Source organism: Sinocyclocheilus rhinocerous, unplaced genomic scaffold (assembly GCF_001515625.1).
Source record: "Sinocyclocheilus rhinocerous isolate Xijiao unplaced genomic scaffold, SAMN03320098_v1.1 scaffold677, whole genome shotgun sequence".
NCBI classification, from domain to species: Eukaryota; Metazoa; Chordata; class Actinopteri; order Cypriniformes; family Cyprinidae; genus Sinocyclocheilus; species Sinocyclocheilus rhinocerous.
In genome coordinates this window covers 1,541,016-1,567,446 of record NW_015633185.1, presented here as the reverse complement: position 1 = coordinate 1,567,446, position 26,431 = coordinate 1,541,016, and the positions used below count along the sequence as shown (strand labels likewise).

General features: G+C 37.7%; 1 protein-coding gene across 1 annotated transcript in view; it reads right to left on the bottom strand.

Annotated features, from left to right (window-relative positions):
- Positions 1-12,117: 12,117 nt before the first annotated feature.
- Positions 12,118-26,431, bottom strand: part of LOC107743543 (DNA primase large subunit-like) — a 78,353-nt gene continuing 64,039 nt past the window's right edge. The window contains exons 11-14 of the mRNA XM_016556811.1: positions 24,413-24,539; positions 22,555-22,637; positions 17,623-17,691; positions 12,118-12,418 (exon numbers count right to left, since the gene is read on the bottom strand). Coding sequence (XP_016412297.1) covers positions 12,206-12,418; positions 17,623-17,691; positions 22,555-22,637; positions 24,413-24,539 — 492 coding nt within the window. The 3' untranslated portion in view covers positions 12,118-12,205. The remainder of the gene's footprint in view (positions 12,419-17,622; positions 17,692-22,554; positions 22,638-24,412; positions 24,540-26,431) is intronic.

Sequence of the window (26,431 nt, the reverse complement as noted above, 5' to 3'; positions counted from 1 at the left end):
CTCATTTGTTTTCTTGTTCCTGCAGCCATGGCAGGACATCTTGGGGATTCAGGCCTCTCGCAGACACCCCTACTCTCACCGTAACGCCACTGTGATACTGGCACACAACTGCACAAACTTATTAAAGTTATTGGAGCCATGTACAACTGGGATAATGATTCTGGTCTGCAATGAATTGCCAGTGTCTATCTCTGAGCCCACAAGACAAATTTAGAAAGAAACGTGTGGGAGGATCGAGAGAGGAGACCACTGCCAGCCTGATGCATTGTGGGTGTCGAGGGTTATGATGGAGGAATGTGTAGCTGTTTGTTTTCTTTCCCAAAAACACTCACCGTGCCTTTAACTTTGTGTCAGTACGTCATAAATAGAACAAGACATCAGTTTAATGTCGGGGTTTTGCCGTGTCACGTCGCATCCAGTGTACACAGCATCACTGATTATAATAGGTTCTACTGTATTTTACCGCTCGCGTCCGGTGTAGACACGGTGTTTAATGTCGTTGGTGAGGAGGAAAGCCTGTGTGTGTCCTATGCCTTAGCGGACAGCATGAAACCCACAAAAAAAATTTTTTGCGCCAGATTTTTTTATAGGTTTAAAGGGGGCGCGACCAAAAAAGTTTGAGAACCACTGCCGTAACGTCACTGTGATACTGGCACACAACTGCATGAACTTATTAAAGTTATTGGAGCCATATACAACTGGGATAATGATTCTAGTCTGCAATGAATTGCCAGTGTCTATCTCTGAGCCCACAAGACAAATTTAGAAAGAAACGTGTGGGAGGATGGAGAGAGAAGACCACTGGCAGCCTGATGCATTGTGGATGCCGAGGGTTATAATGGAGGAATGTGTGGCTGCTTGTTTTCTTTCCCAAAAATACATGCTGTGCCCTATTGACCTCTTCTCATGCCACTCAGTGCGCAGAACATATTTTAAAATGGCTTATGGATGTGGAAATCTAATTACATCCCTTAATTATTTTATTGCAGGAATAATTTCAGACACAAATCTCATTGGAAAACTTTAAAATGTTCCTCTGAGGATGAGATGAGAGTTTTTATGTTTCCGAAATCTGCACTATCATTAAGAAACAAACTACCGTCAGAATCCAAATCATTCCGTTCTACTCGTCCTGTGAATTTACGACCTCCTCCTTGTCATTTTGAAACTAATTATTTAATCATTAGCATATCTGAGCCTATAATTAGGCGTTAGCTGCCTTTTAAATGTTGCACATGAACATTATCTGTGATGAAAAATAACTGCTAAATATCTTTCATCATTCGTGGCGCAAAATAATATCAGATTGTTATGCTGCTCATCATCAGGAATGCTTGTTCAGTATGTGAACAACATATAAATAGTTACAATGCTAATGAATGCAAATAACAATTCTAAAGGCAAGCTATAGAAAGAAAATTTGTCACTGTACATCATAAGACTGCAGAAATTTCATTCAGACCTAAATGCCACATTCAACCTGTTGCATTTCTAATTAACCTTTTATATTTTGCTTAAATTTTATGTAATAAGATATAACAAGAAATTCTGTTTAGCATGCAAGATATAATATAGTAATGACACGCTGACTGAGTTTATTCAGATAAATACATTTGCATATTGACGGCAGAGGCACAATGCAATAAAGGTAATTGCAAAGGTCTCCATAGTTGAGAAAATAAATTGAATCAGGAATAGTGATATAGACATATAGAAAGAACATCCAGTCAAGGTCGAACCGGCACTCACTCAATGAGAGCTGTGAATCGAACTCGTGTAAAAAAAGATCACACTTGCCCAGAAGCCCATGACCCCTGCTGGACAGGCCAATCACTTCCTGTCCAATAGCACCATTTCTTAAAGGTCTGAGCAGAACAGGTAAGAGATTGTCTTTTCAAAATGCTATTTTGCTCATTTTGAAATGATAAGACAGTGCTTATTTGTGAACCACAGTGAACCTCACCATTAGCAAATTTTAGCAAAAATTTAGCAAAAGTTATTCAAAGCTACAACAATGAATATTCATTGATAGCCAAAAAAAATGTAGACTTTTTTTCTTCAAACTTTCTCATTTTCACAAAGAGAGAGTGCCAAAAGCAGCCTGGTTAAAAGAGGTAATATTGAGGAAATGTCCCATTTAAAACTGATGAACTCATCGTCCCGGATGTCATGAAAAATTGAGTGTGTTACTTGGAGTTGCCGGGAGGGAGTTTGAAGGAACAAGGCAGTAGCTCAGAGCTCTCCCATTAGACGTGTAAGTGACTCATTTACAGCAGTACAGGTTACTGACACTCTCCTCTTCTGTCTGGACCACTCATTTGTATCCTTTGAGACATGAGGGGGGAAAAATCCAGGCCGTTAATAAGGTCCCAATGCCCCTGTCTCCCAAGTTCATTTGCATTTTTGGAACGGATGAGAGAAAAAAACCCTGTGATACACAAAGAGGACTGAAGTATTATCAAGGCTTCAAATTCCCACTAGCTTTTCTTTGTCATGGAAAAAAGCTAGCCTCCATAATGGCCTACTTGAGTGCATGCACTTCACAAAGTAGATACAAGTGCAGCTGGGAGTCAAAAATGCCCAGGTTGACAAAATATAGAATGACTGGTCTCTTGTTAAGTCTTGTTTAGTACAATGCTTTGTAGTTGGAGAAGGATTTGGCTGAAGTTTGGATGACTGTAGTGCAACTGGAAATGTAATTTCTCCCCCCAAAGTCTTTCTGCAACATCTCAAAACAAGCATTGTGTAACATTTTAAATATAAAGACAGATTTTATTTTCTCTTGCTAAAGCTACTTCCATAGCTAGCATTTTAAGTATCTGAAATGCAGAATAATATATTCACATATCTTGAAAAAAGTGAAAAAAATGGTCACAAGTGATATTGAGCACATAACATAACATAACGTAACAACATAACATAATTCATATATTATTTTTGAGATTTTCAGTCACTTTTAAGATTAAAAGTCTGGATTTAGCTTTCTAGGGTAAAACAAAATCTATACATAAAAGGTGTGTGAAAAGTAGTAGGTGAAAAGACAGATTTTAAAAATCTGAAATCTTTCAACTTTTAATAATAAAAAAAATTCCCTTATATAACACAGTTGTATATAACAATATCCCTTATTCAACATAGTTGAAGAAACAAGCAATTGTTCAGCCTTTTTTTTTTTTGAGTACAGGTAAACAAGGCATTTCAAATCTCAAGATGAAAAGGAGAAGTATCTAAGAATGGCTGGTTTCATATGAATCCTTCAGTTGTGCTTCATTCGATGGCGGTCACATATCTTAAAGTTTGGCCTTGTGAATTCTACTCCTCCTTTATTGCGTAATTCATTATAATTTCTGTAATATTTTTCAAAGACAAGGAGTGCCATGGGAGATGGTGAACTTTGCTATTGGCACGCATCTCCGCCCTTCTAAACAAACACACTACCTACCCCCTTTCTTGGCAGGCAGTGCAATAATCTATCAGTCCAGGCCTAGATTAAAAAAGAAACACACGACAAGGTCAAAAACTAATTTTCAGACACAGTTGGGCTGCAAATAGAGACGCATAATCTGTCCGTGTAGCTTGAAAGTTTTGGCTGCCATTTGTTCGTTGAGCTGAAGTGCGCTTAAAATGGAAAATGTCACAACATTGTACAATTAATAAATTGGGGCAGCTATAAATTTGTGCTCTTCTCTCTCATGAGAGTTTGAGCTGCCCATCCGGTGTGATGGCATCACATTAGCACGCGCTAGCGTGATTAATGAGTATGGATAGCTACGGCACTGTGGTTTTGAGAGACATGCTTTATGAGAAACACAAAACAAACCTCTCGCCAACACCTCTGCGCTCATTTTAAATGGAATGTTTAAATATGGGTAAACACAATCACGCATTTGTTGACATTCTTGTACAGGAACTTGGACAATAATTGCTAAGCATGTTTGAGAGCTAGTTGGCATGCAAGAGAATCAAGTCCCTAAGCTCTAGCCTGACAAATTCAATTCATGAAGAGCATCTCAATGCACTATATTTAGTAGACCATCTCCCATGCGTTATGGGGAGTCTAATAAATGTCTTTGGGTCAGAGACGTCATGCGAACTTCGGGGACCATTCAATTTGTATAAGACTAGTCAGTCAGTCATTGCAATTTTAAAACGGCACACATCAAAATTAAACCAATACGTGCGGTCGAAAGTAGAAATTTTCAGAAGCCGTAGTAAAGCCTTGTCCATATTATAGACTTGATGAAAAATGACCCCCTCTGGGCTGCTATTCAGCATTAGAAATCCAAAGGAAATCACTATAATAGCTTGTCTTCATGGAAGACTTAGACTTTGAAATGAATAAATGGGGTTTGATTTACCTTCTGTTTGGATTTGGTTGAGCAGAACAATACCTTCTGTAATCTACAAGCTTGTAAATAGAAGGTTATCACTTCCTCAGTTCTCTAATGGGAAGATTACACATTTTGTGCTTGAAGGAACCCATTAATCTCCATACAGTACATGGATTTTGCAATCCGATACTTTGTATTCAATGGAATAAGCTGATATGATAAGTAGAGAACCAATTGCTGCTCTTTGACTTTCATTGTACAGTACCACCTCAATAGCTTTATATAATAAGACAGACCTCAGGACTCACGGATGAATGAGTACTGACCTAAAAGCTTCTAAAATGACACGGTTGCTATGCTTGCATTTCATTCTATTCTATTCAGTCTCTCAATGTGAGTTGTTATTTCACAAGTATGTTGATCAACTTTCTGTTTTTTAGCTACTGTACACAGCTGCTTATTACAATACCTGCATCTCTATGGTAATGGCAACAGTGTGTGCATCCATGGATAATGACATCAAACAGCACTGCATTAAAATTCATTATGCGCTTCATCTAGTAAATCAAAGTAAATGGATATTCTTTGGGCATGTGTTTGTTTTGAGGCAACAAGATGATGTTGCTGCTATTGAAAAAATGAGGAGGCCATGGACTGATCACTCTTCAAGAGGAAACAGATTAGAGAAAAACGTGTAATAATGCAGCTTTGAAAGAGCGTGTAATTTAAACTACTCCATTGTAGTCACGTAGCTGGAGAGTTTGGATTCAGAATGCTATATTGCTGGACTTTTTACTTTGATATTGCTTCTTTATTACACAGATCTGTGGAATAATTTACTCTGATTTACGGTCTGATGTTGACACTCTCACAGCAATTTGTGACTATTTTAAGATTTTGTGAATCCATACAATCTCATTTGCAAGCGTTCGTACAATCTGCCTACACCTCACAGAGGGTCCTTAATTTATTTCTAAAAATCCAACATTTTCATGCGAATAGTTGTGTTTTTAATTAGATGGAGTTAGATAATATTCACTGTTGTCTATGGCAATGCCATATATCAGTCCACTCATGCAGGCAACAAGCCAGCACTACTTTCACATGTTTCTAGTATCACACTGCAGTGTCACTCTTGTTGCATACAAACACAACTAGTGCATAGTAAAAATTACTTTGGAGAACTTCAGTGTTAATATTACAGTAATATAGATACTGTAGTAGTTAATATTACTGAAGTATAGTATTCATCTGGTTGCAAATCCGATTTTGTATGTAATGGATATTTTTTCCTTAGCAGAAGCTTTAAGATATCATACAGGCAAAATTATAAAACAATTTCAACTGAAATCAATATTTCAAGTCCATAAATTGATTTCTTTGGTAAGCAGCCACATAATAAGCAGGATTCAGCATATAATGTGCAGAAATAGGAAATCTAGTCATACTCTAGTGGTGTTAAGTACTTTAAGTTGTTTTAAAGAAGAAAAGATGAGCATCTGGACTGTAACAATTTCCATTACATACTGGATTGTATTACTTTCAGTAGCTGTAACTTGCTCAAGGCCTCTACAATAGTTCAGATGTAACCTTCAGCTCTTTAATGCCTTTAAAGACTTCTGTGTGGTACAGGAAAATCTGTGATTTTTAGAAAAACAAAAAATAAGCAAGAAAGTCTACATGAACGGTCGACCTTCATGCATATATGCATGCAAACCCTACAGCGCGACCTCAGCTGCAATCATCTCATTTTGGTCAGGTATTCTGTCACGGTTGCACTACTGAGTGGAGTGCAGAGCAAGGAACGGAGGGAGACGAGGAGTACATCAATCCAGAGAATTATAATTATAACAAGGAACACTCACGTAGCACATGTAGACATAAACAATAACAGACCCTGAACTAAAAACAGGGAACACTATTTAAACACATGACAAGACGAGGGGATGACGAGACACACCTGGGATCAATGGAAATAAACGGGGAACACCTGGAATTAAATCAACATAATCAGGACAGGAACAGGAAACTAACCAAATATGGGCAAGGAGGGCACATGGGGAGCAAAACACACACAAAACACGGAACAAAGTCTGACACATGAAGGTCTACTGTTCATGGACCTTCATAAACGTTATCTCAGTTATCAATTGTAGTCTCAGTTATCAGTTGTCTCAGTTGAATCTGTCTCAGTTATCAGTTGTAGTGTAAATGACTTAAGTATATTACTATAATTATATTACTGTAATACTATTGCAGTGTTTGTCTTGTTGCAAAGCCAAGTTTGTATGTAATATTTTTTTTTCTGAAGTGGAAACATTAAGATGTACAGATAAAATTTTAAAACAATTTCAACTCGAATCAATATTTCATGTCCATGAATTCTTTGGCAAGTAGCCGTGTAATACCCAGGATTTGTGCCAGAATTGCCAGAGATTTTTTTATTTTGCGACATTGACCGACTTACATTTTATAATGTGCAAAAATAGGAAATCTAGTCCTGCTCTAGTGCCTGTAAGTACTGTAAGTTATTCTAAAGAAGAAAAGATGAGCAACTGGACTGAAACATAATAATTTCCTGTTTCCTGTATTGGATTGAATTACTTGCAGTAGCTGTAACTTGCTCAAGGCCTTTACATTGGTTCAGATGTAACCTTCAGCTCTTTAATGCCCAGCCTCAATGGATGGTTAAGACTTCTGTGTGGCTGAGGAACAGGCTACAAAACACTTAAGCTTGTTCCAAAGACTCAGACTCATCATCCATGTGCTGTGCAGATCAGAGCAGCACGCCGAACCCACCACCCCCACCGCCAGCAACCACAACTGCTGGCAGAGGCTCTAGTCAGACTGGCTTTTCCACCAGCAGTGCAGGCTGTCACTGTCACAGGCATTGTCAAATTGTCAATTGTCAAAATGACACACACACACACACACACACACACACAGACACACACTTCTCTTCCCAGCTCCCACATACATTGAGACAAACTGTCAAAGAACCAAAGATTAGTAGATGCAACTCACAGTACACTTATTGTTATGCATGGATTCGGAGCAGAGAAAAGGTGAATAAATTTATGGGGAACCACAGGAAGAGAAGGAACATCAGCAGGATGCATACAATTCATTCCAGACTGGCAAATGCACTGGAGGCCCATGCTAATTAGTCAATGTCCGGACAGATTAGGTACAAGGTGGAGTGTAGAAGTAGCTTTCTTTGTTCATTTTTTTCCCCTCCTTCATATGCAGAAACTGTAGATAAGGAAAACAGGGCCAAATATCTCCCAGCCCATTCCGATTTGGAAATGTGTACACACCCGTATTTATTATTCATAGATCTACTTTCTTTCGAAAGACAAAAACACAAAAACTTACATGATAAACTGCTGTACCCTTTTCCGAATGTCCTATATTTGAGCACGGCTAAAGCACAGTGAATCAAAAACACTTCTGTACGAATGCTGGTCTTTAAACTTAATCTCTTACACTGCTTACACCAAGGTGGAATGCTTGAGAATACCAAATTATTCCCTCTAGGCCACAAGCAACTTCCAAAAAGTGCTTATCTATGATATTTCAAGCTTACTTTCTGCAAGATTAGAGGTGGAAAAATTACACTACGAGTCGATAAAAGCTACCACAAAGAGCCCTACACATCAAGATAAGGGAGGCTGCTGCTGACAGAGCTCAGGAAACCGTAGAGGGTTTTGTCCATGAAAACGAGAGAATGCAAAATAATATTTTAAATGACGGAGCCACAGTTGGAGGCTTCGTGGTCATGAGGTCAAAGTAAACGGCTGCACAGGCAGAAGGTTTAATCATTACAGTGTTACACCCCTTCTTGACCTGGACAAAAAAAAAAGTTGTGTTCAGAAAAGCAAAAGCCATTTCAAATGATATAACACAACATGAGATTCCAAATAATCTAAATTAATATTTAAATAATTCTAAACGTCAGAAAACCCCTGATGGTTGAACAGAAATGTGTTTTCCGAACTTTTTGTCACATGTACCACCACAGCCCTGTCAGTATTATTTCAACAGAAATAATATCATGCTCAAGATTTTCAAAATCATTTTGATTGTTTTGAACAAAACATTCGACACTGTGACTCACCAAGTAGATTCTTTAATAAGACACCTCAACTTTTGTCTATCAAAATTTTTGACAGTTCTGCATGTAAACGGAAATAAACTTTCTCAAGCAAACTATCAGTGAATTTATTCATAAATTAAGCTGTAATTTATGCTCAATGTGTTCAAAAAAAGCAAAACAAAATTCTTTGTAAGTACTGCCACGTTTTTGGATATTAAAATTCTGATAAAGGGACAGTTCAGGGTTAGTAAATGACGACAGAATATTAATTTGGGGGTGAATTATCCCGTTACAACCATTGAGATAAAAGTGAAAGAAACATTTGTCAAAGATTCAGTAGATTTGGTAACCCATGTTTCAAAAGTGTAAGGCTACGGTAAGCACTTCAGTTACCCCATGCAGCCAACTGCATCTGTCCCAGTCTCAGGCTGGCCATTCTCAGATATTAACCTCATGAAAGACTGACAAATGGAGCTAATTACCATCCAGTGGCATGAGACCACTTGGTGCCCACAAAGGAGGACCACACGCTCTGCACCCTTCAACTCATCAAGGTCAGGTTTTACTTTATATAAACCACTGGGCAGGGTTCTTTACAAAAATGTTCCTATCAAATACAGCATGTCCGTCGCTAATGCACCGATGCACTGAAATGAGAATTAAAAATAATAATAATAGTAATCATAAACAATTTAGATTAATTTCCCATAAACATGTTGTACACTACCATTCAAAAGCAATGGTAAAGGAAAAAACAATATTCAACAAGAACACATTAAATTAGTCAAAGTGACAGTAACTTTTTTTTTATTCAAAGCACAACTGAATGACTTCTTTCAGAAAGTTTTTAATGGTAGTGTAGTGTATATATATTCTTTTTTAATTGCTTGGACAGTATTTATGTGTCAAATAAGTAGAAAAAAGTATTCTACATAATAGAAAATAAATATGCATAATTAGTCCAAATTAATGATGTAACTTTTGTAACGAGACTTGTGTTGTGTGACTGTTGAATTCAACATTCTGTGGCCAATTCAATTCAAATTCCAAAACAGGAAATACATTTTTAAACTTTGAATGTACACCAAACCTGCAAACTCATCCGTCAAAGCTAAAAACAGCACCAGTACACTGGTGTAAGGAGGAAGGCTTTGTCAAATGCAGTCTAGCTCCACCAAATATAAAACATGAAGGTCTCTTGCTGTCAATACCCCAGCTGTGCTCTGCTTATATCCAGATGCATATTATTTTGCTCTAATCCCTTGTCTGTCAAGCTCCATTTTTAAACTCTAAAGCTAATTTAATTCCGCTAGTGTGACGTGGTGAAGGATTGAAGCGAAGACAGCAGTGCGGCTCCACTGTCACAACATGCTTCATAGCCCAAAATTATGGCCCGAGGTCAGATAAAATGAACCTCACATCCTGTCAGTAGTCTGTCTTCAAGCATGGAAATGCAATTTCTTTGCATTTCAACATCATTATGGTTGTTTAAGACAACAATATAAATTGCAGCAACTAAGTTTTCAATGCTCGAGTTTTTGTTTTGCCTGCAATTCAAAAGGAAAGGGGTGAAGATATGTCACACCATTGATCATTATGCGTCGAGAATCACTGAACTAGAGCGGGGTTATTCTTCTGACAGCAGATTTTTGGTTTCACCTGAGACCATTACTTCAGGTTGGAGAAACCACGGGTTGTTTTAGTGATTAATATACTGTATAACAACCCAGAATAACAAAGAATGTGTGCACACATTTGGAGAATAACAATTGCGCTGAAACCATATGCACACTCAAAGGTAAGAGCATTCATTAAATTTGGCCCTTAATGGAACTATTACTTGTCTTTGCCCTACCAAGGGGACACATTTGCATTCACGATGCAGGTCTAACTCCGCGGTGTCTCTAATTGGCTCTAAATTTAACATGTTGGCTTGTCCAGGGTGCACGGTAAGAAAGAGAAGGCAAGAAATAAACCATTATGGAGGGAGTGAGAAGTAAGGCCAACCTAGGAGGAGGGTTTTGATCATGCGAAGGGCATATTTCAATGTTCAAGGACGTTTCAGAAGAAAACAATGTGATACTGCATAGCAATGGCGCCGCCACAACAGACACTTAGAAATAACATTTGTGGCATACAAAGAACAAATGCTGCTCCACTTGATGCTTGACATTCAAAATAAATGTTCATTTCAAGTGCAATTATGTTTAAGAGTCAGAAGTGAGGATGAAGGGTTTACAGATAGCTTTAATGTGAGCGCTGAATGGAAAGAACCTCCTGTGAGGCCAAAATCAACATCCTTCATGTCCTTGAGGTTGTAATAGAATGTGACTCCGCTTTACTTCTAAGTAAGAAAGAATCAAGGTTTTTTTAATTTCCAAAATAATCCATTTTGCTTTCAGATTTGTCATTTAAATGAGAAAAGTACAGCTGCTTCAGTTTGAAAAACCCAAAGTATTTGGCATCTGTATTTTGCCCACCTCATTCTAACTGCCTACTGTCTAGTGCTGAGCGGTATACCGGTTCATACTGAATACCGGTGTTTATTTTTGTTATTATATGGATTTTTAAAATACCGCAATACCGGTGTATGTCGCTTAAACAACGTTCGGAACGCGACAATGTTTGAAAGGGGTCCCTTTTCACTGTTGCACTGTAGTGAGGGAACAGCTGTATGTGTTAGCGTGAAAGTTCCGAAACTGAAGCTGTAGAACTAATAGAACGTGATGACACAGAAGAACTCATCCACATTGACCGCCACAAATATCCACTGCCATCAGCTCCCGCGTCTCACACACACACACACACGAGCGCACAAAAAATATAGCCAAGTGATATAAATTTTTGGTCATACCGCCCAGCACTACTACTGTCTTGTTTTTATTTTCTAGAGTGACGATCAAATGTGGCAGTACCCTCATGACCACCTGTATGCTTTTGTCAATCTAGATCAATTTCTGTCCATGTAGCTCAACTGGTACAGCATGGCACTAACACCACCAAGGTGTCCCTGGAAACGCAATTTACAGCTTGGATACAAAGTCACTTCAGATAAAAGCATCTGCCAATGAAATTTCAGGCAAATGTAAATTCTGAGATTCCCTTTTGAAAAAATGCACTACTTTTTAAATATTGTGAAATATTATTACAATTTAAAATAACTGTTTTCGGTTTTAAAATATAATTTATATTTAATTGGAAATCTGAATTTTCAGCAGTTATTACCCCAGTCTTCAGTGTCACATGATCCTTCAGAAATCATTCTAATATGCTGATTTGCTGCTCAAGAAACATTTATTATCAAAGTTGAAAGCAGATGTACATGATACATTTTTTTCCAGGATTATTTTGATCAATTTAATGCATCCTTGATGAATGAATGCATTAATTTATTAAAAAAGATTTTTACTGACCCCCAAACTTTTGAATGGTAGTTTATGTCAAGTCATCACTGTACCACTGGAAACTGAAGAGATTAAACAGATGATCATTACTTAATAGGTTGAGGCGAGTTTTCAATGCTGGTAGCAAGTAAAACAAATAAGTAAAAATGGAAAACGCTTTTATGAAATGCAAAAATTATTTTTATTTTATTTTATTCATTATTTTTTATAAAAACCAGGTCATTTGAAAAAATCTTATCACCAAAAGGATAAGGAAAAAACAACCAGATCAAATCTTTCCATTATTGAAAACACAATTTGCATCAAATACAGTGAATGCAAGTAAGGGCCCTATATGGTCTATTCATTTCAGATTTGATAGAAGTTCTACAAAATCATTCATCTTGGAAGAAGGAGTCTAAATCCCCCATCTCCTCATGGGCCTGTTTGGAGTTTGCCTGAGATGGACGGGTCATGTTGGCAGGATTTTCTTGGCTTCTTTGTGACATATCAACTTCTTTCTTGATTTCACGGCCTCCATCCAGAAGCTTCTGACTCTCAGTGAAGTACTGGTTAGGGTGATTGAGAGAAAACCCAGCATCCTCAACCTGTAACAAACAAGTTTAGTAAGCAAATGACTATACTCGCATTTGAAATAGTGTGTATTTATTATTTAAACAACGTTTAAATAATTGCATTGAACCAGGCTACACAGGGACTTTCAGGCTACTATGCAATCTCTCCTTTCCTTTCTTCTATGGCAAAGCCTCTCACCGATGGATTCCTGAAAGCTGCATTGCATTCAGAACGCTGCGCAAATCATTTGTTTCTAAGTGTAGAGGATATGGCCATTTAATTATGCTTCAATCACAGGACGCCCCTGATACTCCTCATGAATCAAACTTTCAAACCCATCTCTTTGAATTGAGTGCACGGGGTCCCTGCGGTAGTTAAGCTGTGGACAGAAAGATCCATTACACAGATTCATCTCAAAGTTAACACAATACAGTGGACTACCCTCGCCCGGCGACTCTGCGCCAAATGAAATATGCATAAACATGAAACAATCCCAGCCGAGGCCCAGAGACGGATCAATTCGGCGGATGCGCAACAAGCTCTCCTCCTTCTGAAGTCCGCCTCTTTCGGCTCCCCTCCTCCTTTTCATTATTCTCTCTATTGTTTGATTTATTGCAGTTGTGTAAATATTTCATCAGAGAAGTATTACATTTTGACCTTTAAATAAATGCTGCCAGGGAGGGAGGAATGTAAGCGTCTATTTGTTATGTGTCGCGGATGTGAAAACAGAGGGCGCATATGGCAGTGATTAAAGTCTCCTACGCTCGAATCCAACAAGCGTGTTCTTGCGGCCAAGATGGTTGCGGCATCCCGTATCAGATAGAGGAAAGGTGAGGTTGTGCGGATCCACTGATGCTCCAACAAGAATGTTTTATTGTGCCTGTTAACGTCGGAGGATTCTTCATTCACCTACCCTAAAATATAAGTCATGAATTTCAGAGATGTGATTTTCATTGGGCTTGGTAGGAGGGAGGGGGTAGTTTATCTTTCAAATCCTGTTATTGCAGGCTGTTCATCAGGGAAGCCGTCTTATTCATTTTCCCACATCATAAGCCATTCGCAGTTTGGCTCAGGGCTATTAGTCATCAGCAATGACCCCAGTCCCGAGCGCCCCGGGGCCACGAGCTAAATGATGCCCTTGGACTGCAAAGGCGCTGGCGTTAAAAAAGCCATTATATCCTATCAATGACACTTTGAGTGCATCACGGCATTAAAAGAGGGGTGGTGCAGACACAAACACTGTTATAAACCCTTCTTATTGAGGGAATAAATCTAGACGTGAAAGAGATTAGAAATTTATACACACTCTTTGATTTACTTATTTCGACACTGAGCTAAAGCATCAACAACAGCAAGAACAGCAGCATATATGATCTGAAGTGTTTACAGAGATGTGTGTAGGACTTTTCTTTTGCAGTGTTGTTAATAATAATGAAAACCGAAACAAGAACTGAAATTAAAATAATAAAAACAACATAACTGAGGAAAATTGAACTAAACTAAAATACATTTTCATGACTCAAATTAACTACAGTTTACTACCGATCAAATATTTGGAGTAAATACAATCTTTTATTTAAATTAATATTTTATTAAGGATTCATTAAAGTGAGGAAATACTAATGCTTAACTAATGCATTATTCTGGACCCCTATTCTAAAGTGTTACCAAAATTTTTTCACAATTTTTCATTTTTACTTTATTTCTTATCAAATAAATGCAGTCTTAATGAGCATTAGTGTATATATTTTTAATGTGGCCACAAAAAAAATTTAGTTTTAAAATCATGGTATATTATAACATAAATATACAATAAAACTGATGAAAAAAATGTAACACCATTAACTTTAGCAGCCCTAAAATACAAAAAAAACAAAAAAACACAAACTATAATTAGAAAAACAACAACAACTAAAACTAACAATGAGAGATTGAAAACTAAGAAAAACTATAGTGAAAAGAAAATAACCCGTTTACTTAGGGCTGGACGATATGGCCAAAATTTATATCACGATATATTTCTTAATTTCGGTCGATACGATATAATTCCGATATCGATATGAACACTCTTTATCTGAAATAGAAATCTTTTGTAACATTATAAATGCCTTTATCATCACTTTTGATCAATTTTAAGCATCCTTGCTAAATAAAAGTATAATTTCTATAATTTCTTTCCCAAAAAAATAATAAAAATTATACTGAATGGAATAGTGTATAATGTTACAAAAGCTTTTTATTTCAGATAAATGCTGATCTTGGATCTTTCTATTCATCAAAGAATCCTGAAAAAAAATGTACTCAACTGTTTTAAATATTGATAATCAGCCTTTTCTCAGTAGAGTAGTCAGGAGCAGAACGATGTGATCGCTCGGCTCTGAAGCGAAAAGCTGAATATGCGCTGCATCTGCTGCCTACTTATACTCACGCTGTGATCAGCAGCAGCTGGATGCAATAATCGCATGCCAATGTGCATTGGCTCGTTTAGTTTACACTCGAAGTAGATTGGTCCCTCTAAGCGAGATCCCAATTTCGTCAGTCATCCGACGTGACGTCGAGAGTGACCGACTGAAAGGGAACTGGTAATGTATATCGAAATATCGGAAATGTGTTAAAATCATATCACCGTTATTGAAAAAAATTATATCGCGATACATATTGATATTGAATTATTGTCCAGCCCTACGTTTACTATGAATTCGCAAAAATCAATTAATCAAAACTACTCATAAAAATAGATTATTTCACATCAGCATTATAAGTAGATCTGCTCTACAAGTTTCTGGTAGATACTGAAAAATGGCTCATAAGTTTACTTGTTGCTAAAGCCTCCCTGTTTAAAATCCATCTAGCAACACACTGCTGACAAACATCTGAAAGGTTTACCAATCTCTTTCATATCCCAGACGGTCTTTTCTCCCTCTTCATATTAACCTGTCACCTAGCAGATAGCATGCGTTTGTGTGGCATTGGTGTGTGCACTTTTTCATTCTCAACCTGTCAGCTGGGCTGCATTTTTAGCAGAGGGACAGGGCACAGGTGTCACACCGGTAATCTTGACTGACATCGCTCTGAAATATTTCTCTCCTCTCGAAAAAAAAAAAAAGCAGAAAAGTTGCTGCCAGAGTCATATCCACCTCCTTCGTAATATAAAAATACGTAGAAGGAATCAGATGAAATCCATTAGATAGCCATTTAAATAGAGCTGTAATCATTTGCTTTCTCAACCAGTTCTGACACACAAATCCACCTCTATTATGCCCCTGCCAAAAGCATATTGAAACCGCAAAGCCCTTGAAAAGTCCAATCTCAAAGGGCAATCCAAATAGAAAAAGTAAAGGTTCAGCAAATTTATCATTTAATAAGAGTTTGTGCTCACTTGCCCTGAAAATATAACTACAATATTAGCCTTAAACATACTTTGAAAATATTAATGACCTTGAATGGACAATGTTGATCTAGTCTTCACCAGAAAGCTTTAGATGATAAAAGTTGTAAACGTATTGAAGAGTAACGGCTGTAATCAAATCAGCTCCGCTCATGAACGCTTCTTTATCAGATAAAATTAAAATGTCTTTTCTGATGCCAGTCCTTTCCCTTCAGAGAAACATTCATTTAAAACACCCGCAACATGTTTTGATTTTGAAACGTGCAGTGCTCATGTTTATTCAACGAAGTCAAACGGCACAAATAAATAAATGTATGGGAAACACTGGTAATGTATATCGAAATATCGGAAATGTGTTTACAAATCATATCACCGTTATTGAAAATAATTATATCGCGATACATATTGATATTGAATTATTGTCCAGCCCTACGTTTACTATGAATTCGCAAAAATCAATTAATCAAAACTACTCATAAAAATAGATTATTTCACATCAGCATTATAAGTAGATCTGCTCTACAAGTTTCTGGTAGATACTGAAAAATGGCTCATAAGTTTACTTGTTGCTAAAGCCTCCCTGTTTAAAATCCATCTAGCAACACACTGCTGACAAACATCTGAAAGGTTTACCAATCTCTTTCATATCCCAGACGGTCTTTTCTCCCTCTTCATATTAACCTGTCACCTAGCAGATAGCATGCGTTTGTGTGGCATTGGTGTGTGCACTTTTTCATTCTCAACCTGTCAGCTGGGCTGCATTTTTAGCAGAGGGACAGGGCACAGGTGTCACACAGGTAATCTTGACTGACATCGGTCTGAAATATTTCTCTCCGCTCAAAAAAAAAAAAAAATTTCAGAAAAGTTATTGCCAGAATCATATCCACCCCCTCCAATATAAAAAATGAAGAAGGAATCAGAAGAAATCCATTAGATAACCATTTAAATAGAGCTGTAATCATTTGCTTTCTCAACCAGTTCTGACACACAAATCCACCTCTATTATGCCCCTGCCAAAAGCATATTGAAACCGCAAAGCCCTTGAAAAGTCCAATCTCAAAGGGCAATCCAAATAGAAAAAGCAAAGGTTCAGCACATTTATCATTTAATAAGAGTTTGTGCTCACTTGGCCTGAAAATATAACTACAATATTAGCCTTAAACATGCTTTGAATATATTAATGACCTTGAATGGACAATGCTGATCTAGTCTTCACCAGAAAGCTTTAGATGATAAAAGTTCTAAATGTATTGAAGGCTTAACACTTTGATGCATGAATTATTAAATCAGAAATGAAAAGAAAAAAAAATGTAATGTAATCCCAATCTGTAACTGTGTCTGAGAGAATTTCACATCTGGCCATTGCAATAAAATGTACATATTCCAGAGATATTTGGTGCACTACCATTTCTGTCAGCCATGCTGAATTGATGTTATAAATAAAACAACACTATGACAAAGGCCCTGTCCTAAATGCCACCCTAAGCCCTCAAATGTCAAATGAGACACCCTACGGGTCCATGGACTTCACTGACACAAGCAATGATCACTTCCAGTCTGCAAATTCACATCAAGTGCACCATTTGGGACGGAGCCAAATCAGTGTAATTACCCATGTTGCTCATAAATGGTTAAAAAAGATCTGTACTTGTAGCAGACACCATGTATCAGAGGGTTAATGAATCTTAAAGCACTAAACAAAACTTCACAAATTAAGATTCTATTGGATTTAAAGCTAATAGCAGATGTGACTACAACGGTCAGGCTCTGTAAAGACTTTGCATGGCTGTCCCTGAGCTGACAAAAGCAGGCCCAATTAGAGCAGGCCAAAATAAAAAGCATCCTTACATTGTGCGTCAGCTCAAAGTACTTCTGGCAGGCCAGCTGATAGTGCATTCCCTTGACCAGCTCCAGAATCTGTGAAAAAGAGAGAGAAGAAAGTGTTGAGCGGTTGGGAGCGAGAGAGGAATAGGAAGACCTAAAAAAATAAATAAGTGGAAAACAGAGAGAGTGATAATGAATGAGAGTTTAAAAAAAATAGAGTGGACTTAATTATTTATAATACATTTACATGTATGCTCTAAAAAGTTATACGTGTAAATTTTTAAAGACTAAATATTAAAGGCACAATATGTAATTTTTTGCCACTAGAGGGCGCGTATTCAAAACAAACAAAGAAACAAAGGTGTAGTTAGATGACTGCGTGTGGAATCATGAGAGTTGTTGTCTTCATCCCCACAGCCGAAGCAATCCGATGGGACTCGGGCAGAAATCATGTTCATGGATGAGCTAATGTATAAAAGATTTATTAACGTCGTGGTATGAAGCAGGGTGAGGCTGAAAGCCGTCGAAGCAAAACGAGGCCGCTGAATGAGCGTGACACACGGCTCGAAAGCAGCGGAGCTTTTATTATGCTACAGTCGACCGCTTCCACTCCATCCGGAAAGCAGCGGAAGTAAGCAGTGCCGTTTTATCATACTAGATACATTTGAATGTTCTGTTATAATGCTACTCTGTGTGGTCGTCACCGGTCTATTAAAACGCACAACATATTAAAGCGTCTTTGGTGTTTCACTTGCTTTTTGTGATATCAATGGTATATTAATAAGCATTACAACAAGATAAAAACTGCGCCTGACAGAAAATGTATAACCAAGCCCATCAAAGTGACGGATAATGATTATTTGTAGTACAAACAGTGTCAGTATTACACATTACTTGTGTATTTAGATATCACAAATGCATTAGTATTTACGTTTCAATTAAGAATGTGGTCAAGAACTGTCCCTGACCACCTCTGAATCCAAACATGATGAATCTGGAAGTACATTCACATCAGACTTATAATGTGGTCATTAGTGGTGCAACAGATCACAAAATTCAAGGTTCGGATCATATACGGACTTTGAGTCACGGATCGGATCATTTTTCAGATCAGCAAAAAAAAAACAACAACCTTACTTTAAGTACTTCTATACCATAGCAAAAACTACTAGCTTAACTAATAAAGTTAGTAATAAAACAAGAACAATTACACAAATTACAAGCATAGATGTATACAACAAATCAGTTACAAATATGAGAATTAAGGTGCAGAAATAATAATAATTAAGTTTAACACAATAGTGCTCACTGCACAAGTTAAATACAGATTAATCTTTGTTAGAGCTGTGGTGTTATTTGATTAGCAGACAGAAACAGGTATTTATTGGCTGCTGTCGCTTTAAGACCAAATGCAGGGCCCTAATACTGGCACACATCCGGTTTCTTTCTCACCTGTTTACGTTCACTTAAGAAATAACCGACTGCGTTTACTAGAATACTTGCCAAAGCGGGTATTTTAACATAACTTTGTGTGTATGTAAAAAAAGGAATCGCGCTGTGTCTGAATCGTGCCTCTCTCTCTCTGCGTGTGCACACTTCGGTTGCGCGCGGCAGCGGCTGAGCGCACAGAAAAAAGTGTGTAGGCCTGTCACGATAACAACTTTTTGTTGTGCGATATATTGCCCCAGAAATAATTGCGATAAGTGATATTATTGTCATTTTAAAGACCATTTCATGCCACTGAATATATAATCGTAGCATAATAATGCAAGAAGGCCTACACTTTCCATCTACAGATTTTTCCCTGACCTTCTTTTCTCTGTAAATTAATGGTGCACACTATTGCTGAAAAACACAATCACTACTTAGCAGTCAGATGTCCGTATGCACAAAGGCACAGATCCCTAAACAAGACCATATCTGCAGATGAAACTTTTTTTTTTTTGTAGAAGAAGCATTTTTAAAATTTGAACTAGCACCTCATGACTACACCAGGTTAAGTACGAGAAGCTGCAAAAGACACAGGCGCAAGTGGAATGTACACAACACGGTGACATTAATTTGTAAGTAAATATAATGGGCGATATATTGCGTCACCAAAAATTATTGAGGTCATGTACATATATTGCGCGATAAGTCGATATATTGATTATTGCGACAGGCCTAAAAGTGTGCGAGTTAAAACTGCTTGAATGTGTAAGCTGGCAAGACAAAACATGTGCAAATGATAAACTTTCACTCTATGATGGTTAAACTTAACAGTTAATCCGCGAATCACATGCATGCCGAACCGTGGGGCCTGGTCCATACGGATCACGGATCATCTACGATCCGTTGCACCCCTAGTGGTCATGTGGCATCCAACTACAAGCTGATCGCTGACAACGCATGTTAATGGAAGGTGCAAAGGAGGCCAAAATGTCAAATCAATATCTAAGCAGTCTTTGATGAGCAATAAAGAAGAATAACACTGTTAACAATGCATTGTGCTACTTTCGCTGACACAGCACACGTTTATGAGGTTTCAGGTGAGAGACAGAGGCAAAATGCCATCAAAGAGAGATGGAGAACTGGTTACACATTCTGCTTCTCTTTCCTTTTCTTTTTTGCTCAAGACCTCCCCTCAGGCGATGCTTTTAACACCATGTGTTCCCTGTGGTAAAGCATGGCATTCTACCTCAGCTAGCATCGGCAAGAGCTGAAATGCATAATACATGGACTTAAAGGTGAGAGCCAACACCATCCAACACCTAACTCTAAGCTCCAGAGACAAACACTACTGGGAAGCAATGGTAAAATATACAGCAAGACACCAGCTAGGGGAACAATGTATGCTGTGAAAAACAAGATAAATATTATTGGTTGCCAAATATCGCCTTCGGATAACATAGCAAAGAACAGCTAATAACATGCATTACATATTAACACTGCACTTATTTGACTTGTAGCGATTTGTGGGTTTCTTATAGTAATAAACAGCAACATTTATCTACATGCTTAACTCAAACATTTTAACACACGTAAAACTCAACAGGACATCCTTTAACATTTCTGAGTGAAGATGCCAATAAACTAATTGAATCAAGTTTTGCATCGTTTCTTTGAACTGATTCACATAAAATGACTGGCACTTACAAACTACAAAATACTTTTTTGACATCGAAGTTCAAATCAGAAACATTATTAAGATATAATTGTAACACTTTATACAGTGTCAAGGAAGGATCACAATGCTAGAAAATGGCATTCTTGTAAGAAAACTCAATTGTCCAAAAAAAACAAACAAACATTGAAATTGCAACATTTATGATGCTACTTAATTTAATACTGCTAGCAAAATACTTGCTTTATTATATCTGTGGCTTAGTAAATTGATAGCAAGCAAACAGGCACAACATAAGACTATAATTTCAGGGGATGCTCAAGTATTAAGTGGAGGTGTGAAAAATGACTCGACATGTTCTCCCTTCTTTTTTCACCGTTTGAACCAAGCATGCAACCCTTTAATCTGTACTTCCTAAGGTAAGAGTCACGCTGTGACGGGCTCTAACTGTGAGTGAGAGAGGTGAGCTCACTTTTCTACAGCAGTTCTCTTTCCAGACTGGAGTCTCGCCCTTTTGACTGTAATGTCACTTTGTCAATAGGCAGGTTGACTGAGAAGGTTGACGTTCTGCATTTTAATCACCCTACTACCCGGGCTTTACACATTTTCTGAGGGTTTTAATTATCCAGCGCACTGGGCTGGCGCTGCAGCGAGAGGGCCACGTGATGCGCGAGCTCCTGGGGTGAACATCAAGCTGTTGCTTCACACGCCCACAGGTCTAAGACTCTGAACACTGAGAGTGTATAAGGACACTGCTTGGGGTTTCCAATGAAATTATGAATTTAATTGGATTGGAAATGTGCTACCCTTGGGCTGGCATGTTGGACTGCATTAGGCAGCCATCAGCCATTTCCCTCAACCGCACGATGGGTGGTAGTGGACAAGGCATGTGAGAAAAAAAAAAATCCAGCACACCTTACAAGAGGGGAACAAGCTAACGTTTCTCAAATAGCTAAGAATGATTTTCATACACTTTAAACTATATGCTTTATATAATTTAAGTTTAAAAATATCATTTTCAACATATTTCAACATTATATGCATATCTTCAATATTATGTGTGCAACATTTATTAAACATTATCATCATTTACAGTTCAAATACCCCCCAAAAATAATACAAAATATAGTAATAATAATAATATACAAATAATAATAATATAAATGTAAAAATATATTTGATTATATGACATTAATTTTTGATAGCTAACTTCAGTCATATCAGCTACAGTAAAACCAGAGATAGTATGCAAGATTTGGCTTTATGTATATATTTTTAATAGCCTTGTAACGCTGAACTTAATGGTCTTATTAATACCAGTCCGTTAATTACATTAGCGTCAAAGGATTATAACTCCATGAGAACATTGCAGCAAGGCTGGTCCATCTCATTTCACTGCCTGGCTGTTGGAGCTGCTTTAATGTGTGAAAAAATCAGCTGAAATAACTTTTAAGAGTACTTTAAAGAATGCATCAAATCACTGGATACAGCAAAGGTCAAAGTAATCAACACGGAGCCGAAGCTGCCATTACACTGGAGAATCCTGAGCGTTATTTCTTTTTGTCATTAATATTCCAAAAGTACTGCAGCATGGGGCTTTCAGGGATGCCTTGTTAAAAATGAATCACACCATTTTTGTATGATTACTATACAGTCGTATCATTTTAATTGTCAAACTAATGTCCTTTCTACCCATTATTTGGTAGATTTTGTTTTGTCTGTGGTCATGGAGAGGTGAATTTGTGCAAATCATTTTAATGGATGCCAAGTTAAGTTTTAAAAAGCCCTTTACACTCTCTCTGCCTTCGCACAGTGCTGAATCTGGTCAAGTGTGTGTTAGTTGTTGGACAAACCTGATTGATCCCACTAGGGGAGACTTTATAGTTCTGCAACTTCTGTTTCAACAGCTCAGGGTCGCTGTGGCGGAATGGGCACCCTGTGAAGAAGACGAAGAGAAGGAGAAAATGGGTTTACAAACATCACAGTTCAAACCAGTGTCTGAAAATATGTTTTACAGGACAATTGAACACAACCCATGTGTTTTTTTGTGCCCTTGAAGGCCACTGCAGGGAGGGGGTACTACTTGTGGGGTCGTGTTTCCAAACAAAAGTGACGTCAGAGTTCAGTACGTTTGAATGATGTGAACACTGTCTTCTGAACTCGGGTGTCCACCCGCCAACCGTACCAGAGTCCGCTTAAAAGGGGTGGTCTGGGGTACGGTTCAAGTGAACTCCGGTATGGTTTGCTGCTGATATGAACATAATCGTACCAAATCGTGGAAGTGAACCACTATTAATGACGTATTATTTGATAAAAATGTGTGTTTGCGTGTGTGTTTCGCTAATTTTCCTGACAAGCCTGAGTGACGCGCTGCACGCAGAGTGCTGTACATCTCATTTCTGTTTGCCTTCAGCGTTCTTTAGAGCATTTGCAGTACATTCGTAAGACAGACGCAAGTACCGAGTCGTTATGTACTGAAGCTTTGGAAACAAAATCAACGGTTCAAAAACAATAAATATAAAAGTGAAGAGAGCAATGCTATGCATTTTGCTGCCTTCTCCTGTGCCGTTGTTACTAAGCAACGGGATAAACAGCTGCTGGCTTGATGACGCAAACGAACCGCGGTTTGGACCCAAATGAAATAATATGAATGCAGTCCAGCAGGTGCAGGGGAAGCAATCCAACTCGAGTTCAGACCAAGCAATCAAACCAAGTGTGAAACCTAAATGTGTGCACCCTAAGTGCTCTTCCACAAGGCTGTTAGTGAAGGGTAGGGTACATACTTTATGACAGTCACTTCAAGGAAGTAAATTAGCAGTTATGATCATGTGATCCTGGATTCTTTTTGAAAGCATGTAATTTAAGCTCTTTTTAGGGTTTTTAAAACCCTTGATTGAATTCATGCATCCAAAGGCTATTAGCAGGAAATAATTTCATAATTACATGTAGGAATGTAATATTCAGATTTAGTGCTCAAGAAAGATTTCTTGTTCCGCTTAATATTTTTGTGGAAACCATGACATATTTTTTCAGGATTCTTTGATGAATAGAAAGTTCAAAAGAACAGCATTTATTTAACATAGAAATGACCTGTAACACAAATGTCTTTACTGTCACTTTTGAACAATTTAAAACATCCTTTCTGAATAAAGGTATTAATATCTTTCAAATATTAAATATTTTGAATAAAATATATATTTATTAAAATTTGAGTTTATTTAAATGATTGAAAATTTATTTTCGACACATGGAAGTATTCAAATAGAAACAAGACAATATTTGACATAAAAAAGACATCACTCAAGCAATGTCTTAACAGCTAAATACAAATGTTCATACTAAGTCAACTAGGGAACATCTCGCTTTAAAACAAAGTGCCAGTGATGTATAGCTTTATGATGGTGTATCTATCTAATAAGCACATATAAGACAGTAATGCCTACCCTAATCCTTAGGCACACACAACCTTTCTGGCCTTCATAGTGAGCAGGACATAGTGATGCTCACTTTCGGAAACATTTTGTTCATTATGTGCATTGCGAAAAGCAGGTGTTATCAATTAGGCTGTGTGGACTAGATTTTTTTATTTATTTTTTTATTCAAGACCACCTGCGTACTAAGCCTTTTAATTCTCTTCGTTACAGAACTAAACCCGGGCCTCGTGGGGACCGATTGCATTTAAAACCAACAGTCTGGCTCAGTATGACTCACCGTGGTAGTCGCCTTGGCTGGGTGGGTTTGACAAAATCACCTTCATGCAACTGTAGGGGGTGTAGTCAGTGCGCTTGCCTTCCTTCCCAAACATGTGGCGGACGCTGTAGGCATATGCTTTATCAAACTGCAGAGCAAGACAAAGACGAGAGAGAAAGAGAGAGAGAACGTGAGTTTGAGGGAGAGGACAGTAAAGTGCGTGAGAAGAGGGTAGGAATAGTGGGGAGGTTGTGGGTGAAACAAAGACATTGTCGTACATCAAGTGGGTTGTGGCAGGGCGTTTTCCGCTATGAAATATAGAGCTATTAGCAGAGACCTGCTGTAGCGGTGTCACCAAACCACAGACAACTGTGACTGCATTATGGATAATGTGGCTGATCTTTTCCTCGCTCCCCTCCCCCACTTCCCACTCTCACTCTCTACGCACAAATCTCATGTCTCTGAGGCATCGCCATCAAACCAAATAAAAAAATTAACACATGCAGAGGAAAGCCATTCTGTTGAAGAGCTGCAACCTTAAGCAGAAATAAAAATAACAGTGCAAAACATTCACAGAGCAAAGGATTTTTATAACAACATTGTTCTAATTTGAGATTTGAATATTATCATTCAAAAATTTGGGGTCGGTATTTTAAATGTCTTTACTGTCACTTTTTATCAACTGAATGTATCCTTTGCTGAATAAAATCATTTATTTCTTAAAAAGAACTCAATCAAATCGAAATCGAATCGAATTGAGAGCTTGAAAATCGAAATCGAATCGAATTGGAACATCTGAATCGATACCCAGCCCTAATTATGAGTAAAAAAAAATCCATAAAAAAGATTAAATGATAATTTAGGAATTATAGTATTAGGTTTGTCCCTCATTCGCTTTGATGGCAGCAAGGTGTTTCAACTCCACAAGATTCCAAACCTGGTGAACGTGTTCTCCATTATCTAAAGAGCATGAATGCAAAAATGACCATCTGTGCAGAGTGTCACATGATCAATTTCACAAATTTGCTTATTTGATTAGTGACCTAGAAATGGTGCAGAACACTTTATTTTCTATATTTCCAGGTTTAAATTAAATTAGGAATCCCAGATTTTCAATATGGACATTTTTGTTTGCACAGGACATGGGTAGGACAAGAAAAATAAAAATACATAGAAGTTGCCTCATGCGGCTCATACAAATTAAAAGTGACGTGAAATCTTCTTTGAGCATTACCAGGTCTTATTTGTGCTTTGTGCAGCTTTTCCTGTGCGAGAGCTGCTGTGTACCTCACTGTCCACCTTGAGAAATATGGCGTATGCTTAGGAAACCATTACACTGCATTTGATGAGGGTCAGTGCATTCAATCTCAGGCCTGAACTCAATACACCAATCATGTACACTCTGGTAACTATCCAAAAGGGTAACCTAGCCTCCTGAGCTGGTTATGTCTCAGCTTAGAGAGGGAGAGAGATAGAGAAAATAGAGCAAAAGGGGGAGACAGAGAGAGAGAGAGAGAGAGAGAGAGAGAGAGAGAAAGTAATAATTACCTGCAGCACTCAGATGCCATTACCATAGTAATAAAACCTGTGAACTTGACAAGGTGACTATCTACAAGGCTGCAATTAAACAGGCCATAAAATCAACTTACTCAATCACAAATAAATGACATGATGGGTCTATAGATTCAAGCAAGCCCTTCAGTTTTCATATCATATCACTAATCCACAACTCCACTCTTCTTGTGATCTATTTTGTCCAATTGAAATTCATTTTTCACCTGTGAATTTTGTCCTGGTTGACTGAGATCCCATCCAGGTTTACATTTAAATCTCACTACAGCCTGAGCCATTCTTGATCTGCTCTGAATGTGAGCTTTAAATCTAATCTGCCTTTATGGAGCAGAAATTCTCCCCGTTTTCACTCAAAATCAAATAGCAAATGACCTATTCATATCTTTTTTACTTTTAAAAATCAATCCGAATTGCAGTTTGAAAACCACTTTGCTTAAATAATGTGACATATTTTTGAGTGAAACAGGA